Consider the following 19846-nt stretch of genomic DNA (forward strand, 5'->3'; position numbering starts at 1 on the left):
TCCATAGACATACTCGTGACTGTCTTCAGCCACCTCTTCCCAGGCCTACACAAGGCCATCCTCCAACCTGACCTTGTGAAACTTGGCAAACATGCAGCACAACAAATTCTAACAGTCACTCTTGAAAACAAATGCCAGGTGTTCCGAGCTGCTCCCACAACAGCGGGTCAACAAACAGCAGAGTCCCTATTCCCCCCAAAACAGAGAAAGCACACAAGCTACCCTTTCAAAACACAGGTCCACAGGAAGGTAGTGCATGAGCTTGACACAAAGAACTTAGATAATTTCCTCTGTTTATACCCATTTATTATCTCAGAAAGGAGGTACCCCATTTAAACTGCTGAACATAGGTGGTCCTTCTGTGCTCAGTGGGATTAGCAGGGGGTAGGAGAAGACGATGCACAACTTTTCCTGCACTTGCTGTATGTGCCTGGGCATTTTGCTGGAACTTGCTGGCAGGGTTTATTAATTTTCGCCCTGCTGGGTCTGAAAGGGACCTGTACAGAATTGCCTTGCATACAGACCTCAAAAAGAGAGGCCATGCTAATAATTCTTAGCAGAAAATGTAGGAAGTTAAATGGTGACTGAAACTTCAGGCGGGTCAAGACTGATGGCAGGGTGCAACAAAAAAGTAAAACAGATTCATTGAAGAGTATATTCGATGTTGTTCAATGCGCAAAAATAAAATTTGCAACATTCTTGACTGGAAAGCATATAATTTTTATAAGTTTAAACCATGTTTTTGGGAATGCTCCTTTCCCACATGTTGGCTGCAAGGCCAAAGGCACCTATTGGTCTAACCTCAGAAAGAGGGGCTGAGTCTACATGCACATTCGATCTGCTGAGACACATTGCCCACCACATTGGCTCAGTGGCAAAGCTGAGAATGGAACCCAACCTTCCTGATTCCCCATCCTTTGCTTAAAAAAGAGATTAACAGATGAAAAAAGCATTCTTTTCAAGCTCTTTTGCATCAACTCTAAGATTCTAATGACTGTAAATTAATTATTTACATTATAAATGTTTTAAAAAGTTTTATGGTTTTGAGTTTGGTTTTTTTTAATTGTGGACTAAATAACATGGAGCAGATTCAGAAGAATAGATGTGAAAGGTGAGGAAATTATTTTGCTCATTCATTTTACAAATATGCAATTACAGGCAGGGAAGTCTAGTAGAAAGAGAGACACAAAGTGCATGATAACAGTGCTTACATTTTCTGCAGGTTCCCATGTGATATGTAGGGGATAGGATGTAAATAACAATTAGAAAAATATTATGTAGTCAGTCAGGAGTAACCTGGTTAAAACCCTGAAGACTGCTTAGGAAGTCTTCCTCTGAGAAATTGACTGCCAGGAAAAATGGGGAGGAGGACCTGGTAGCAAGGCCTTTCCAATGACTCATACAACAGCGTGTGAACAACAAACACGTCTACTGTGCTATTGCATATATTAAATATAACAAAAGGGCATGTCAGGAAGTTTCTTACAATTTTTGATTTCATGACACGCTTTTATTACTTTCTCCATTTTTTTAGTCACAGGTTATTAGATTTACTGCAGCTTTGGAAGGTACAACACATTAGTATCTGTCGGGTATGCTGCCCCTAATGACTTTCTTAGCTTGCTCAAGTACAAACATCTTGCACTGATATTTATCAAGTGAACACAATCTTTTACCTATTCATTTATCTTAGGAATGAAGAGCTTCATGTTTCCCCTGATACTGAAAGCAAAACTTCAATGAAGTCCAAAATGTTCAGTGCATCAAAAAGACTAAATTTTGCTTGCTCTCAATGATATTTAAAGTAATGTAAATAAGATTTCTGGCACAATGTTGCTTCAGCCATTACCATTAATTAGAAGTTTTATCCTTTTTTTTTCTGTATAAGTGCAATCGGCAAGCTGCAAATTGTCACAGTAGCTATTGATCTTTTTGACATGCCTAATCAGCCTAATTCTGTTGATAATAGAAGAGTCAGTCTGGTCTGCCCTGATGCTATTGACAGAAAAAAAAATGTATCTAAAAGGGCAATGAAAAGTCCAGTTTGATTACAATAATAAATTAAGTACTATCAGTCCTATCATATAGTCACATATTTGATCAATTTTGCTATTTGAGATATGCAAAATTGGGCTTTAAGTACATGAAATGCATTGGACAAATTTTTATTCCTTTTCTGTAGATCTTATTTTTCTCTCTGCTGAGTATTTTCATTGTTGAATGCTCATGCAAAATACTGAAAATAAAGAAAGTTTTGCTGTTTCATACAGATTTGCTATTAAATTACTTTGATTTCCCTTTAACTACTTATAGGAGAGGTATGATGGATGCACTCAACCCCTTAACCAAACAAGCAGTAGTTTGGTTCAGGCTCCAAAGGAGGTCAAGTCCTGAGCTGTAGCAGCCAAGAACTCCTCTAGTTTCAGTCTGTTCTCTGAAAACCCACAAAGGAGCAAAGTAACACAGTAAGCATCGATGCATATGAGCTTGGAACACCGATCACACGATTAACACATGAATAGCAGGTGGCTTTCCGAAGACTCATTTATCCAGGAACAAAGAAGATTGTGGGTGCTAGGAGTCTCATGCATACCTTTCCTATTGCATGTAATTTGACTACAAGCCAGCCACTTTATTCCATAAATACAACAGCCTCAGTGAGCCTTCCTTGAGCTCTGCAGGCTAAGCAGCCTGGCTGCATGGCGGTGATCTCCCCTTGGGCTGGGACACCTCTCAAAGTTACTCCTCGAGGCAGACACCTTTTGCCAAGGGCAGATCTTTGGTAAGCAACTGATATCACACATAACCTGGTAGTATGGTAACTGATTTGTGCCTTGGTAGCTTTGTGTCTTGGTAGTTTTGAATCATTGTTCAAATGATTGCACCATACATTAATAGTGTGAATCTTGCCATCAAACTTTCTTAAGTCGTACTACTACAACATCATATTAAACCCACTTTCGCTGGACAGTGGTCCTTTCAATGATCTAAATCACTCATTTGTGACAAGAGGGAAATGTTTTTGGTGAGCTTTAGCCAAAGTACTAGTTGGTTCCATTGATTTAAATGGCATTTGCATCAGTTCCCACAAGAAATATAGCTATTATCATATCAAAATGTTTTTACTTTTGCATAATGAAACTCAGTACTGCAAGAGGATTATCCTGAGTTTTTTGTCTGTGGCAGTTTCTCTATGTTTGAAACATGATTCTCCATCAGACGTTAGAAACAAATCCGATAGCCTGAAACCATGCAGTGCAGAGGTGGAGAAAAGAACAAGAGTAAGAAATGAAATATCCTTGAGAGGTAACTGTAACTGAAATATACTTAATAGAAAGGGAACTATAATTGTTGTTGAAATAACTGCTGTAAATCTACACTGTAACCAGAACTGGGCCTTGCACAGTCTCTCTACCTTTAGTTTCTGATATAATTTAATAAAAATGCCTCTCAAGACATCTCATTAAAGGTGACTCATTATTGTGGAAGTCCCATCTAATGCTTGTGTGGCTTCATTATTTTTAGCATAGCTACACCAGCATAAAATCACAATGCTGTGACTATGAACATATCCTTCAAATTCCAGCCAAGCACTAACCAGAGTCTGATCTGAGTTATGACACCATAAATCTATTGTGTTTGAAATCATTAGGATCACATGCTCTACCAGAAAACAGTTTGCTCTACTGAATGCTTAACTACTGAACCACTGCTGTGCTATTATTATTATAGTTACTTATTATGAAAGGCTGACAGTTTGATAGAAACTATTCTTCTCAGGCAATATAATATAGATATGAGTGCTTGTGTGTAACTCATTCCAATTAATTAGTTTGTTGGTATTTTATTAAGCATTAGCCAAAAGAGATTTTTTTTTTTTTTCCAAATCTACAATACTTCAGGCTTTCAGCCAATTAATTGGATGCCACCTTTGTTATTTACAAGGGGATTGCGAAGCTAAGTTATAGTTCATTTTGAGCCAGTGCTTCCTCAATGATTGATTAGTGCCATTTGAAACAAGTTCAGAGAAGGTATATGAAATGCTCTGGGCCTGCACTGAGTTCTCCAGCCACTAAATCAGCAGGGTAAGGAAACCACCATGCATGCTAATAAAGAAATGCGTTTCCTGCATTGAGCCGCACCACACACTGCTAATGCTACTTCTGGTAAGAAGGGGCTTGTTTCAGAGGTGCTGAGGCCAAGCTGCTTCTCAAATATCAAAACCCGTGTTGGACTGTGCTGCAAAGGTGGCTTTCTGCTCTCCTCTGTGCAGCCACAGGAATAAGAGGAGGTTATTGGCTTTCCTTCCCACTCCTTACATTTTAAAGCCATGGCAGGCACCTGAAAACTTCTTGATACCACTGACGTGTTCTGATGATTTGTGGCCAGTTTGTGATTTGTGTGTGAGGTGAATTTAGTAAACATAAAGATCTTTCTTCACAGGAGCTTGTTTTCTGTAAGGCAAGATGGGAAGCTGCGTAGGTGTGTTGCTTTCTTCACAGTGCTGTTGAGGGTCAGTTAGATTAAAAGCAATAAAAATGGATGTGTTTGCACTAGGAAGGAACACAAAGGTTTTTAATTCACTGCAACTAGAAACTGTTCAATGCGAGGAGTGGATGGAAACCCTGACTCATGGGTCCAGTAAAATCTGGGATAACCAACTACTTGTTTTTGTATCTAAAGGGAGCAAAGCAAACAGACCTGAAGTTTTCATCCACTCCAGCTACCTCTGAAGGTCAGTTACATGACATGAGTTGAGTAGCTCAGGAGCTACATTCCAAGTTAGTGATTATTTTACATATATACAGCTACAATATATTATTGCATGCCCTTGTACAACAGGGAGTGGAAGACCACCGTGTAAGAGCAGGTGGGTAAGAAGTGTATGACACTCTTCACTGAGCAAGTTGAAGTCAACTATTTGACATATCCATACATATATCTAGTTCATATATGTGAAATCACCATTTAAAGAACTCTTCAGTATGTCAATGCAGCAAAAGTCTTTGGGGATTGTTCTGAAAAGATCCTCAAGCTGGAGTGTCTGCAGCACTGGAGACACTTACTGAGAGATGTTTGTGGGCAAACAGTTGGTATAAAAGAAACTTTCCCAAGAGGTGATGTTTGATGACTGCAGCAGATACTTCAAATGCAGCATGTCTTGAATTAGAGTTTAGATAGGCAATCAAGTTATTGCGGCGTAAAACTTTTTCACACTTCAGCTGAGCCGTAACAACAGTTTGTGGGTGCGTCTTTAGTCCATAGAAAATGACAATGCAGGAATGAACAACATCCTGATCTAAATGGTGGATGAAGAAGGTGTGCAGCTGTTGAATGTGATGTGTTTTTATGTGTGCAGCCAGGCAGGCAAATGAAGAGGCTAAAGCCTCCTTAAATCCATGCCTGACTTAACTCAGACTGCAGGCTAAACTACTTTACATTTCTTTACAGTTGGTCTAGGCTGAAAGCAGGCATGAGGACAGCTGCCATCACTCAGTTAATGTGCAGTAACCTGTTCCCCCGAATAGGCAGTGTGTGAATTTAGAGAACTGATCCTACCACCTAAACCCACAGCATACATCCTGCATAGTCACTTCCTTTACAAGTAAGAATTAGAAATAGAGAAAGAAATATAGTTTTGAGTCCTCTAGTCCAAAGATGAAGATCCACATACACAGATTCAGAGGCTCCATTCTGGCAGTATCTGGACTCTGGCAGCGAGTCTGTCCTTATTGAACACTTCCCTTTACTGACAGCCTTAGGGCTGGTCACAGGGGAAAAAAAAAAAGAGACAACAGTATTGTGTTCAACAGTCCTGTGGCAGTTTATTGGCAGATGGCTTGGTGGGAGATTTACAGGTAAGTATGAAGCACTGCAAAAAAGGTTAAGATCTAAATTTAAGTCATGTTCCTCTCTCCCTCTAATAATATTCTTCAGACTAGTAGACTCACAACCAATTTTTGGTGCTGAACTGGCTTCAGAACATTAGCTATGCCCATTTCAAATGTTTTTCTATTTGCTCTGCTGCTCTTAATGATAAAAGAAAAGAATTTTTTTCATCATCATCCTAAATCCCTTTAGCTTTATATTGTGAAAAGATTATAGATTTCATTAGAAAATGCCCTTTGGAGGTGTATTTTTTATTCTGAGTCCAAGGTTATGTTTTTACACATGAGAAGTTTGTCCTAATTGTTTCACATTTAACACTTTTCATGCTTAAAAACCCTTTTTTTTCCCCTCAAATGAGTTGTAACTTGCTGCATTCCAAAATGACACATTTGCTATTAGTCAGCTCTTTTTCCTAAATAACTTAGTTTTCATGAAACAGGAGAACAACATCTGTTAGGACTTCCTGTCTCATAACAAGATTATCTATCTATCTACTTTACTTTTCACAAAACAGAGGGTAATGCCAGATAGCAGGGCACAGAACGGGTAGAAGCAAACTGAAATCCCAAGTATTCCTACTGGCATATTCACTATATATTTGATAGTATTCTTATTGACTTTCCCGTTATACAGCTATCAGTGATTGGAGTAGAAATTAAAACTTGTAGGAATTGGCCATTATATCTACATAAATATATGTAAGTATAAGTGAAAAACAGGCTGAATTACAAGATGCATCATAAACTACCAGCTTCATGTTATAACGTTACTGGCCAATACTGCTGAGTATTTGGGTAAAACCTGTGGAGGAAAGATGTACAGTACAATTTATAATTGCCTTTGCATGGGAAACACCCATTGCCTGAGATTTCTTTGAAGTAACCCTTTGTAGTGCAATCCTTTATCCCATCCATAGCAGTTTTTCATTTGCTGGTCTCCCTCGGCTTTGCAAAAGAAAGAAAGTGTTATTATCCCACAGTAGCAGGGAGGAAAAATAAGGTGAAGTGGCCTCTTCCAAAGCTTGAGGAAAATGACAAGGGAGGATGAAAAGCACGAGGATTTTACATCAGTGGCAATCTTGGTTCTGAGCTTTAAAGTCTACAATACTGCTGGCTTCTCGGCTAGAGAGTCCCAGCATTCGGGAAGGTGGAAGGCATGAGGCTGACGGGCTCCACTGCCCTAGCATTGGGATGGGCTGCACCTGACGGTGATGATGCACGTAAGTGCTCTTCCTTGCCCTTTCCTCGCTACCACCATGTCAGGTTTGGGGGGATATAATTAATGAGTGCTAGGGTGCAAAGCAGAGGACGTCACTCTCCACATGCAGTAAGCCACCTCCTCCCAGCACTCAAGGGGGTCAGTAATGGCATGCAGAAAAAACGGAGCTGGTTCCCCACCATGCCTGAGATGTGTGGCTCAGAACTCTGAGCTGTCTTTGGAGCTGTGTCTGCAACACACTGCACTTCAACTAATTCCATAACATAAATCTTGGAAACGCTTTTTAACTTGGAAGCAGTGGTGTGCAAATGTTGGTGTGCCAATTCCAGACTTTCACTGCTAATGAAGTCTTCCTGTGCTGTTTGCTTTTTAGAAAGTTTCCTGCTTAGACCTTTGCTAGATGAAAAATCTCTTCTATATCATGCTTCATTATATAGTATAGATATGTGCTAAATATGTCATACCCACAGGGTGAAATGACAGCACTGAACAATCAGAGGCTAATATACTGTACTTTAACTTCCCCATTTAGTTGTCTGCAGTAGGGAGTATGACACCTAATTAGTGCAAAACCCACAACTCTTGTTAAACTGAGGTCACCCCTATTACTAATATCACTTCAGCCAATCAGGTATTAGCCATGGTGGGATATTATATTTATAACTATTTATTCATTACAAAATTTCAACTTGCTACAAATTCAGAGTGGCAACTTCTTACAGACGTCCCTCATATCTGTACAGAAGAACCTGTTCCTTTGAGAAAAAGTGATAATGTCATCTATTCTACATCACATGTTAAAAGATGAGGGGATTCAGGTTGTAGTAGCTTCTCCTAGGCATTAAGCTATTCAGGATTTATAAATTCAAGAGGGCCTTGTGCTGGCTAAATGGACACAAACCTTCAAATTAGCAGTAGGTTTAAATTGCATTTCCAGTAAGCAGTACAAAACACTGGTTATTCACATGCCCTGTTACTCCAGACTTCATGTTGGTTCAGCTGTGCACATAGCTGACTGACTTCTGTTGGCTTCACTGAATGATTTTTACAGTGTACACATGATTAAATGTGTGTTAAAAAGCAAGCAGGGACAGTGACATTGAGCATCAGAAGTGATTTCTGCTCACAGCAGAAGTATATGAAAGCTGGGAAGAAAGGGAGAGTATTATAGAGTCTAAAACAATATGACTGATCCATTCTTATTAGGAATGAACAAAAAAAGTATGAACTTGGCTTTCAAAATATTTTTTAATATGTTTTTCTAGAAGAACTTAGAAGTTTAACAACATGATGGGCATTTCATGAAATGTGCAGGCTCAGGCTGAAAACCCAAACATTTTTAGCCAAACATTTCTTAAGGAAAAGTCCTTGCATCAAAAAAATCTGTAGCTGCCAACGCAGACTACAGAAGATGATACACATGGAAGACAGGGACTGAAGATTATGGGGGACTGCAGGTTTAAAAATGAGAAAGTTGTCTATTCTAGAATCTTATTTAATTTTGAAATGCTCCAGTTAACACCCTCCCCACCCCAGCCAAAAACAAACCACACCATGTTTTCCTTTCTCACCTCCATTTCAGTAAATGTAAAATAATAAATGTAAATCAATTTAAAGTACATTTCCTTTCTAAAATCACCAAGTGTAGTAAAAAATATTTTTCTTGTTTATCCTCAGAGGGCCCTATGCTTAAATGATACTACAGTGTATGAAGAAGGACTAGGCACTAGTTGCAGAACATCACAGTGCTGCTGTGAGCTTATTTTGTTAACCCAGATTGTTGTTTCTCTGTGCTTGCTTGTAGCAACTGTATAGACAGACATGGCATGATTATTCCTTACCAGCTCATTGCTGCCATCCTCATCAAAATCCTCCTCTATCCCATCAGTCATATCTTCTCCATCCCCATCTGCATCTGGCCCTCCTTCAATTGGCTCTTCTGTAGAGTTATCTGCATTCTCTGATATGCATTCCTCTTGAATCAAATCAGCATTGTCTTCCATTTGTTTCTTTTGAGCTTCTGTAAGGAAAAGATACTCTATAGAGATTCAGTAACCTTCCCTATTGGTGGCAAAGAAAAGTGCTCTGGGGAAAAAACCTAAGCTTCCCATCTCCACATGTGCTAGCTTTGTAAAAATCAGTGTGTTAATATCTACCAGGCAAATATGATCAAAACCCTTATTTTCAAAAATTAATGCATAAATCAACCATACACGCTCATCTATCCCATGCAGTGGATGAAGGCTTGATTTACCAGTGGATCCAGCTTTTTGATTTTCTGGACTTTGCTTTGCCTTGGGAATCCAGTTGGTGTAGTCGCTATATATTTATTTATCTGCAGCCAATGAGAAGTACATAAATCTCTATGCTCTGAGAAGTGGAATGCTGTTAATTGCCAATAAGTGAACAAGGATTTGCATAAATTTGCTGTGAATATATCTCAACAACCATACAGATAATGAACAAATCCTTCTAGACAACTGAACATGTTTTTTATGGAGTAAAGTAACAGTTTCTCCCCGTTGGTATAATGTGCTGAGGTAACTGGAGAATGTCCCCCTCCAATTACCCAAATATAGGCTTCCTATAATTTCTGCAAAGTGGTGAAAAGAAAGACCATTTCCATGGAGGCCCAGAGGATCTGTCGTGATTGGCTTACTGCAGATAGGTGCATTGTTGTGATCATGTATTGTGAGACTCCTGGATACACTGAGGAATTTCATCCAGCCAGCAGAAATCCAGAGGAGGACTGAGGGAGGAATGACAGAGGCAGACTGGCCAGAAGAGTGGTTGGAGGGATCAGAGTCTTATTCCTATGTACACCAGGAGTTTAAATGAAAAGCTTTATGTACTCAAAGTGGATACAGGCCAGAGAATTGGTTGCATGTGGCTGGAATACCAATGTCTTTTCAGTCTGAGGGTGACAATACCCATCAATGGTCCAATTTCTACAACAAAAGTATTTCTTTCTTTGTTATATTGACTGTTTTGTAACACTAGTAGTGCATCACCTATCTCGTTGGTCAGCCAATGAATCTGCAGATTGCCTGTGAAGCTTTATATTTTTCAACTCTGTGAATATATTATCATTTTACTATAAATTCTTACCAGCTGCATATAATATTCAAACCTGCTTGTACTTTTCTGTATCATAGTCTTAAACCAAGACATTTGTTTTTCCTTCTATGTCTGCACATTTATTTTGCAACTTGCTTTCACATCTTCAGTCTTTGTTAATCTCTAGTCCCTCATTTTCAAATCCATTTACTGAAGATCTAGAACAATTAAGCTTTTCTCCCTTAGTCACATAATTCCTTCAGAAAGATTCTTGGACTTAAAGAATAAAAAGTCATCTTATCTAACTGCTTCAACAGCACTGTAGTTATGCATATTAGGAGAAGATTCAGCCCATGGAGCCTCATCATCTATTGGTAAGGTGGTCTACACAATACCATGCTAGTTGTAAGTCATTGTGTTACTTGTCTTACTACGCAAGGAAATGTGGATTGAATCAGCTTTGCCTACTATGTCCTGCCCCACCACTTTCTGCCTCAAGGCACTTCTGAGATTAACCCAGCTGTGGCAGTGACAACTGAATCAACTTTAGTCAAGGCTTTCAAAACGGTTGCTGAAATTACGGACTTAATATATTTAAATGGGAAAACTTTTAGGATACAGCTGCTAAAAAATTAGGTCACTTACTTAATTGTCTGAATGAGAACATAGACTGGGTTCCTCAGAGGAGTCTAAAATACCAGCTCAGCATCTAACTCTTTTGGGCTCTTCTGAGAAGCTAAAGTTAAGATCCTACCTTTCAGCACCCATCTCTTATATTACAGGGAGAACAGTCTCCTCTAACAATTTTTTCACATCAGAACAGCTTCTTATCCTTGGCTTCCTGATTCAGTTTTTTACAAGCAAAGGAGCTATTTCTGCAGTTTCCCTATGTAGAGGAAATCCTCTTATCTATATTTCCCCCCATTGGAGTGGTCAGGGGCTGATAATAGTAAAAGAGAGAATATCAACTGTCACTGTAAGGAGAGTTTTCACACAGGTGCAGAGCAGTAACCAATGTATGCACTGAGCTTGTCCAGCTTGTCTGTTTAACCTTTCACATTCCTCCAGATGTATAACTTTTAAGATTAATAATTGAATATTCTTGATGAGAGTGATGCAAACTTAAGAAACCAGGAGGGCAAGATGATGACTTGATTTTTGTTTTGTGTGAATGAGACATAGATCCTCTCTGATCCCAGTCTTAGTGAGGCCACGCCTTCTGGCAAAGGAAAGTAGGAAATAACATTGCCAAACCATAAAGAAGGAACATCATCTAACATCTGACATCATAAATGAAATAGTTCAGCTAGTGATGTAGCTTTATCTTACACAAATCTTTTAGCTGAGGAAGCAATCATCTGCAAATGAATCACCCAGGCTGCGTAACCCTCTTCATCAGCTCAGGAGACTTAAATGAGGATCCAGGTTTACTGGTATCTCTGAGGTGTTTTTTCTCCTCACACTCTCTGATGAGAGGCAAAGAATATGGGGGATAGGTTCTGCACCTGATGTTTTAAAATATCAACAATTTGAAACCAGTTTTTAATCTCTGAGGATATTATTCATTGCTTGTCTTGAAAAGACATAACAGTATGATTCAATACAAATCAACTTTTTCCTCTTTGAGCTGATTTTTATTTAAATGAGTTCACTACAGTCCTTTAGCAAAAGTGAAAATTGGATATCAAAGTACAATGACATGGAGGTTGTTTTGCATAGTAATGGATTTTATATAAAAGTTCCCTAAAGCAGGGATGCGCAATCTCAGAGCATTTCAGTACACAAGTGATTCAATGGAGTGCCTTGCAATTACATCTTCACTGATTATACCAACTTTTATCTAACTTACATAAAGTACAAAATAGAATATAATGAGTACATATTGTGTATGGTTCTCCTGAAAGAGATAATCACACTCTGTACTAATGGTTTACCTTAGACTTGAAAAAAAACAGTCAACTCATTTTGTGGGGTGAACTATAACAGCTGAGGGATTGGTCCTGGTCTGTCAACTTAGAAAATGATTGTAAATAAAAGGTAGATTATTTTTAAGAGTTGGCTTTGGTTGCCTGTTTGGTTTTGTTTTTTTTTTTAATTTGTTAACCACAAAATATTTTTCTGTAGTGTTCTGCCCTAGGAAGATGTTCATTAGAGTTATTTCGGAATAGCAGGAAACTTCTGGGTTCAGAGAGATACCCTCACAATAGATCAGGAAACAGGGCAGGCACTTGGGAACAGGAGGGATCCAGATCTAAATATCTATTTTGCCTGTGTCAGGTTCATGAACCTTGACTGCTAACTCCCACCAACGTTTTAGATAGTCTTGGTGGAACTGTCTTTATGTGTCCTGTTGGGTCTTTTTAGCTTCATGTAACTGATTTGAGTTAGGAAAAGGGCATAAATCTGAGTGCCCAGATACCCAGGTGGCTGTGGATTCTGAGGCAGAATTTTTTTCACACATTTGACACAAAATACATAAAAAGTTTTCATCAGAGAATGGAGAGGAGAAAAAAAAAAGGAACATTCAGATTTTTCATGAGATAAGGCTTCCATTTCCCCACTGGCTCTCATCAAAATGAGTTTGCTAGTACACAGCTCCTGTACAGAGATATACCATGTGATTTATAATGAAATAGCCAAGAAAATTCCACAGACAGTGGTAAGAATTGAGATTGTTTTCAACATATACCCTTGTGAAAATACAACCTTGTAAATCCCTTATAACTTCTTAGCATGGTTTTAAAGTGCTGCCAGGTGAGATCATTCAGCTAACAAAATGATCACTGCAATGATAGGAAAAAAGATCTTGATTAAATTAAAAAGCAGTGTTGGATTTTGTCATTCCCAAGGTTTGCCTCAAACATTTCAAGCCAGAGAAAATCTGAACTAGAGATGCGTCTGGTTTTCCAGAGACGCCACAGCTTCACACAATAGCTTAGGTTGGAAGGGATCTCTGGACTCTCCAAGTCCAACCCCTCTTCAAAGCAGGGCCAGTCTCAAAGTTTGGTCCAGGTCCATGGGGCCTTGACCCAATGAGTTTTGGACGTCTCCAAGGATGGCACTGCTACAGTCTCTCTGGGCAACCTGCCATACCGCTTAGTTGCATCTCTTTTCCTTATATCAAACAGGAATTTCCCTTGCTGCAACTTGTGACTCTTGCCTATTGCCCAGGCAATAATTCCTGTTATAGACCATCTAATAATTCTTAATTTAGATAGCACAAGCATCCCCAAGATGATCAACCTCTAACTTAATTCTGTCCAGTCAATTCTTTAGTGATATTTTGTTTCCAGAACATCTAGTAAGAATCTTTTTTTTTTTTTCCTCTACTACACCATAGAAAACAGTTCTTGAAATGATGTTGCATGCTTTGTGAAGAACATTAATTTATCCTCCCATAGTTTTACCTGAGAGTTAATTTACCTTGCTTCAGGCCTCCATTATGTAGCAAAATTTCTGGAAGGCTTTCAGTCTGCTTGACTGATAACTAGGTTCTAATTTAATTCATTTGACTACAAATTGCTTTCACCTACCTGCTTCAGCTTTTTGCTGCTTTTCAATCTTTTCCAGTCTCCCTAGCAAGGAGTCAATTTTTGTTTTGATTTGGGTTAATTCCTTCTTGATTGTTTGCAACTCATCTGATTTCACTGTGGAAAGAGAGCAAAGATGCAAAACATGAAATAAAATATATTTGCAGCCCCCCATGAACAAAACATGGTTTTTTCTTTCCTTTCGTACAAAGTCTACTTTCTCATTTTTGTCAGTATTTTTAGAGATTTAACTTCTAAAATGAACATTGTTAGTTAAAAATGCTGAATCCTAGGAAATCACAGCATTCTAAGCCCTAATGGCAAGAGGTTATGTGAGGTGTATTGCTCTGTAATAAGCACTTCAGGCAAAACACCTTAAAGGCATTCTTAGTAAATCCAAGTAACTTTTACTGAAAAACAACCTATAGTGAAAGAATGATTCAAATATGACAGACAGTTCACAGTCTTGCAATGCTATTTTGCTGGACTATTTTGTAATAATAGCAACAATAATAAAAAGATCCTTCACAGTAGCAGTCAGTATTTTTCAACAAGAGTGACTGGTAACATAAATGCTAGGGCAGCCAGGAATGCAATATTATGTTCCAGCCAACAACTTCATTGCAATAGGTGTTAAGTATTATTGCTTCAAAAGCTTTCAGTTCTGGTAATTTCTTGTACTTTTTCCAGCTACGGATAACATATGAAAACATTTCTTTTTATGATCACATCCAGGCACATGGAGGCAATGCCTATAAATTAAGATCTGAAGTTTCCAAATCTTTGTTGCATTGCATTACTCTTCAATTATGTTCATTATTGCACTCCCATTGTCTAACGTAAGAAGGACTAACGACTTTGGAGGTGTTTTGGCTTCAGAAGAAACAGCACTGCAGCACTCATGAATGACCTCATTATTATGGCATTATCAGGATATGTTTTTATGCTCAGAAGATAGTCCAAACAAATCCACTTGCCCTGCCTATGCTAGGATATAATGTTGAAAAGGCCAAGAGAAGAAAATGGGATCCCTGTGCTAGCATGGGAGAAAAAAGCCATTTATAAAGGCTGGGAGTAGGTAACACAGCTATACAACTCTTGTAGGAAGAAGTGGACCATCACCTTCAACTGTGAGGGACTGGCAATGGAAGAGCACTGAGCAGTATTACTCATCCAACCTTATTGTTGCTGGAGGAGGATTTGCATTGACTTTGGTGTGTGTGACCAGAGCAATGGGAGGGCCCTTAGTGAGTCTGGGAAAAGGGATGTTCTGCCATGGAGAAGGACATGTTCCCTTTCTGTCCAGAGGGTCTCCTGGCTGCATCTGGCCATATCAGTCCCGTTCATTGACTCTTGGGCATGTATCTCATCATGGTGTCTCATGGGTATTTTTTATTGGACAGTCAAAATTTGATGATGAAGTGTGCAGGCAAACTACTGCCCTCTTCAGTGGCAGTAAATGAGTATGTGTCTGCTTCAAAATCAGCCTTATTGCAAACTTGGAGCACATTCACTGAGGTTGAAACCAAGGCTTTTTATAGTAGGGTTTGGGTCATATGCATTATAGTTATAACAAGTCAGCTAAAGGCAGTAGGTTGCTATATTCAGTAATGAACTTGTTTAATCATGTGCTCATATTTAGAAATTGCATATCTCACACTATCATAGGCTGAAACCTCTGATCTCATCTTGAATGAGTGGTAGGACTTAGAAAACAAAACTTGAAAGTAACCTTTGTGCTAGACCCTTATATCCTATACAGTATTTGTTGGAATTATTCTGTATATTCATAGAGGAAGGTCTTAAAATGTTCTTAGAGAAATAACGGGTCACTGTCCAATCCCCCAGATCTGTAACAAAATGTTAAGATTCTGACAACTGTATATTTAGAAGGTTACTGCTTCCCCAGGGGCAATGGCTGGTCCATGCTGGAATAGCAAGGTGGTGCAGATTCCAGGGTGAAATAGTGTGAATCTGTCCAATGAGGAATGCTAAGTGTTTGCAGCAACCTGCTATGAAGCCAGCTGGCAACATAACATATCCTGTGCAGCCAAGCTGTTGTGTTAGAGGTTCTCCCTTGACTGGCAAACTGCAGGCTTGCCAAGTCTAAAAGGTCAAACGTCAGAAGTGACACTGCAAGGACCTAATGGTATTTGTTCCCAGTCTAAAAAGCAAAGCAGAAAACATTTGCACTTCCGAGTTTGGCAAGGAAACAGGCCACATACGTAGGGTCACTGTTCAACTCAGGTCAAACCTTCTGCTTCACAGGGTCTTCCCTGTGGTGTCGCAGTGAGAAACCAGTTTGGGAAGAAGACTGCCCCAGAGGGAACTCAGAAACAACAGTGAGGATTCAATAACAAAGAAAGATGCTGTAAATGACTGAGGAGTTTTATTGCTACCTTGCAAAATTCCCCCATGCCAAAACTGTTTCCTCAAGCTTTGGTCACTGAATCTGCAACTTATCATTCACATTTAATGAGGTGATTTCATCATACAATCAATCACTTCAAGTTAACACTAAAAAAGACTGAAAGAAAAAAAGGGAAAGATTTTCAACAAAACTGCACAAGATCCAAATTTCCACCCTGTTTCCAACATTGTGATGGTGTAACTATTTGAGTTGCTTATCGTCTTAATTTGTAGGGAATTGTACAACTCTTCAAATTCATTCTCTTAGAGAAATTTCACTCTCAGTTATATTGTACTGGATATTTCTGTAGTAAGCAGCAATTACTGAAGACAAATTATGAAGGGTCCTGATGGACAACAAGCTGACTATGAGCCAGCAATACACCCTTGTGACAAAGAAGGCCATCAACATCCTGGGCTGCATTAGGAGGAGTGTTGCCACCAGGTTCAGGGAGATGATCCTTCCCCTTGTCATGGTTTAACCCCAGCCAGCAACTAAGCACCATGCAGCCGCTCGCTCACCAAACCCCACCAAGATGAAGGAAAGAGAATTGGAAGGGTAAAAGTGAGAAAACTCATGGGTTGAGATAAGAACAGTTTAATAATTTAATAATAATAGTAATAATAATGTAATGTAAAGGAAAATAACAAAGAGAGAGAAATAAAACCCAAGAAAGACAAGTGATGTGAATGAAAACAATTGCTCACCACCAACCAACCAGTGCCCAGCCAGTCCCCGAGGAGCAGCCCCTGGCCAACCTTCCCCCTAGTTTATTGCTGAGCATGACGTCATGTGGTCTGGAATATCCCTTTGGTCAGCTGGGCTCAGCTGTCCCAGCTGCGTCTCCTCCCAACTTTTTGTGCACCGCCAGCCTACTTGCTGGCAGGGCAGCATGAAAAACAGAGAAGGCCTTGATGCTGTGTAAGCACCGCTCAGCAATAACTAAAACATCCCTGAAGCATCAACAGTGTTTCCAGCAAAAATCCAAAGCATAGCTCCATACTAGCCACTATGAAGAAAATTAACTCTATCCCAGCCAAAACCAGCACACCCCTCTAATCAGCACTTGTGAAGCCACATCTGGAGTACTGTGTCCAGTTCTGGGCTCCCCAGTACAAGAAGGAATGAAGAAGACAAAACCAGGATCTTCTCAGTAGTGCCCACTAACACGTCAAAGACCATTGGCACAAATTAAAGCACGTGGAATTCCATCTAAACACAAGAAAAACCTTTTTTTTTTCTTTTTTTTTTTTTTTTTTCCTGTGGTGGTCAAACACTTGTACAGGTGGCCCAGAGAGGCTGTGGAGTCTCCATCCTTGGAGATATTCAAAAGCCATCTGGATACAGTCTTGGGAAACTTGCTGTAGGTGACCTTGCTTGAGCAGGGCAGTTGGACCAGATGAGCTCCAGAGTTGAGGTCCCTTCCAACCTCAACCATTCTGTGATTCTGTAGTGTAGAGCTTGAGAAGAACTTTAGGCTTTTTAAGCACAGTGTTGTGACAATGTCAAAATGTGGAGACTCTAAATACTGTACTTCAGGTGTCCTGCTTTGAGTATATAAATTCTTTCTTAAACCTTCACGGATTTTTTTTTTTTTTAAATTGATCTTGGGCAAGAAATAAAGCAGTTGATAAACATGAAACCAGAGCTGCATGTGTCCAAAATATCTGTTCATCTGCTTTTGAGTAACAGAATAGGAAAATAAAGTAGCTTACTGCTGGGGTTTTTTTTTCCTATTAGCAGATAAGCAAAGGCCAGCAGGTGACAGAAATGCATGTATTGAAAGGGAAAGAAATTACTAATGAAATTCCTCAAGCACTGGCAGCAAAATGGCTAAAGATCTTCAACAACTTTGATGCAAAAAAGTAAATAAACAGGTGAAATTTGCTGATGACGTGAAGTTGGAAGGTATCATCTATTCAGAGTGAACTGGAATGGAAGGAGGATCCAGGTGATTTTAAGGAACGCTACATTAGAAAAAAGATGAAATGTAATTGCCCTGCAAAAAAAGTCCTATATTTGATTGACTAACAGCAGAACTCCTACTCTTAACATCGAAGATCATCAGTGGAAAAAGACAGTGACAGAATTATCCTTGGGTGTAGTTGTAATCTTAGGTTGACAATAGGCTATCACTTTAATGCAGCCATGAGAAAGAAAATGCAGTGCTAGGATGTGTCAAATGATGTATTGCTAAAGATGGGAAAGTACAATACTGTTCGTTGTACAAGGACCTGGTGAGACCTCATCTGGAATAGTGTGTACAGGTTGAACCACGGAATTCTAGCAGGTATGTGGGGAGAAGGGCCATGAAGATGACCATAAGAACGGAAAGCCTGTAGTGTGAACAGAAGAGTTTTGCTTGTTTGCCCGAGGCAAAAGAAGGTATAAGGAAATAAAACTTCTAAGCTAAGACAGTGTTGGCATAACAAACAGATATGAACAAATGAGAAACAAATTTAAGCTGGAAATTAGAAGAAACAGAGACAGAAAAAAACCCAAACCCTAACTAGCTTTAAGATGGAGCTTAAAGGATTAGATGATGCAGCTACTTGCAACAGTAAGGAATTAGATTCAGTGACCCTTTCCAGCCCTCTGCCAGGAATACAAGGGCTTTCCAGAATGCATCTTTCATTGAAGCATCTAGCACCAAAGGAGATGAACTACATCCAGCTCAAAACAAGAGATTTAAAATTGAGGTCAATCACATTTTTAGAAATGAAAGTGCTGCTGTTGAATTACAGCTATATTTGTGAAACATTTTTTGCCATAACTACAAATTGATTCATCCACAAAGCATGATTCAGATTTCTTTGGAAAGAAATGTCATGTATTTTATCTAAGTCCTTCATGTTTAATATAAAATATTTTATCATATTGTATTACTTTAGATTTCACTGAAAAATGGGTTAGCTGGTGAAGCTAAATATAAACTATATGAGTCGAAATGAATTAATTTAAAGGCATAATTCAGTACATATTGTAACATCTTAAGTGTCTACTCCTTAATCTCAAGCACACAGGGTATAAAAAATGTGTTTAGTGTTTTCCTCTTGTTTTCAGATGTACTCATCAATGAGCAGGGCATTTTTGGTATTATGTTTTTATAACATCTTTGCTGTGTGCTACAACAAACCTCTGTCTTTGGATTGCTGGTTTTCAGAATTGAGTCCCTCTAATCCCAGTAATTTCACTGAGGGGTCCCCTGTGTTCTGACCTTTAATACTACATGTATGTGTTCATTTTCTGGATCCAGTCTGAGTGTGGAGAACAGCTATGAGAATAGTTATGCCTATGAGATTTCTACTTAAATCTGAAAAGTCTGTTAGGGGATGTGATCTCATGAGAGTTTTGCTATTAGCTAGAGGTGAAGTTTTTCAAGTATAGGCAATACTGTTTTGACATAGTTAATTCTGAACCTGCAATTAAGCTGTTTTACAGTCTTGTATTCATTAAAATCCAAAATAGCTTCCTTCCCACAAACTATATTTCTCCTTATTGAAAAGATCCTTTATTTACCTAGCAATAAATTACAATTAGAAGCAACAGTGCATTAGTTCAAGGAGTTCAAATTAGCAGTGTAGAGTGAGGGGCAACAAAATATTAAATTGCTTCATCCACCAATTCAATGTGATCAACTTTTCCAAGAAAATGGCAAAAGAAGCCAGAAAACACATATTCTCTACTTTCCAACTTGAAGCCCCTAAGGGAATGGCTCGGTTATTTCCCTGATAAACGTCTT

General features: G+C 39.0%; 1 protein-coding gene across 10 annotated transcripts in view; it reads right to left on the reverse strand.

Annotated features, from left to right (window-relative positions):
• RALYL (RALY RNA binding protein like) overlaps positions 1-19846 on the reverse strand; it is a 411995-nt gene that overhangs the window by 12465 nt on the left and 379684 nt on the right. For all 10 annotated transcript variants that reach the window (XM_030011204.1, XM_030011212.1, XM_030011211.1 and 7 more), the window contains 2 exons: positions 13698-13811; positions 8949-9127 (listed from right to left, as the gene is read on the reverse strand). In XM_030011204.1, the coding sequence (XP_029867064.1) occupies positions 8949-9127; positions 13698-13811 (293 nt within the window). The remainder of the gene's footprint in view (positions 1-8948; positions 9128-13697; positions 13812-19846) is intronic.

Source organism: Aquila chrysaetos, chromosome 4 (genome assembly GCF_900496995.4).
Source record: "Aquila chrysaetos chrysaetos chromosome 4, bAquChr1.4, whole genome shotgun sequence".
Lineage (NCBI taxonomy): Eukaryota > Metazoa > Chordata > Aves > Accipitriformes > Accipitridae > Aquila > Aquila chrysaetos.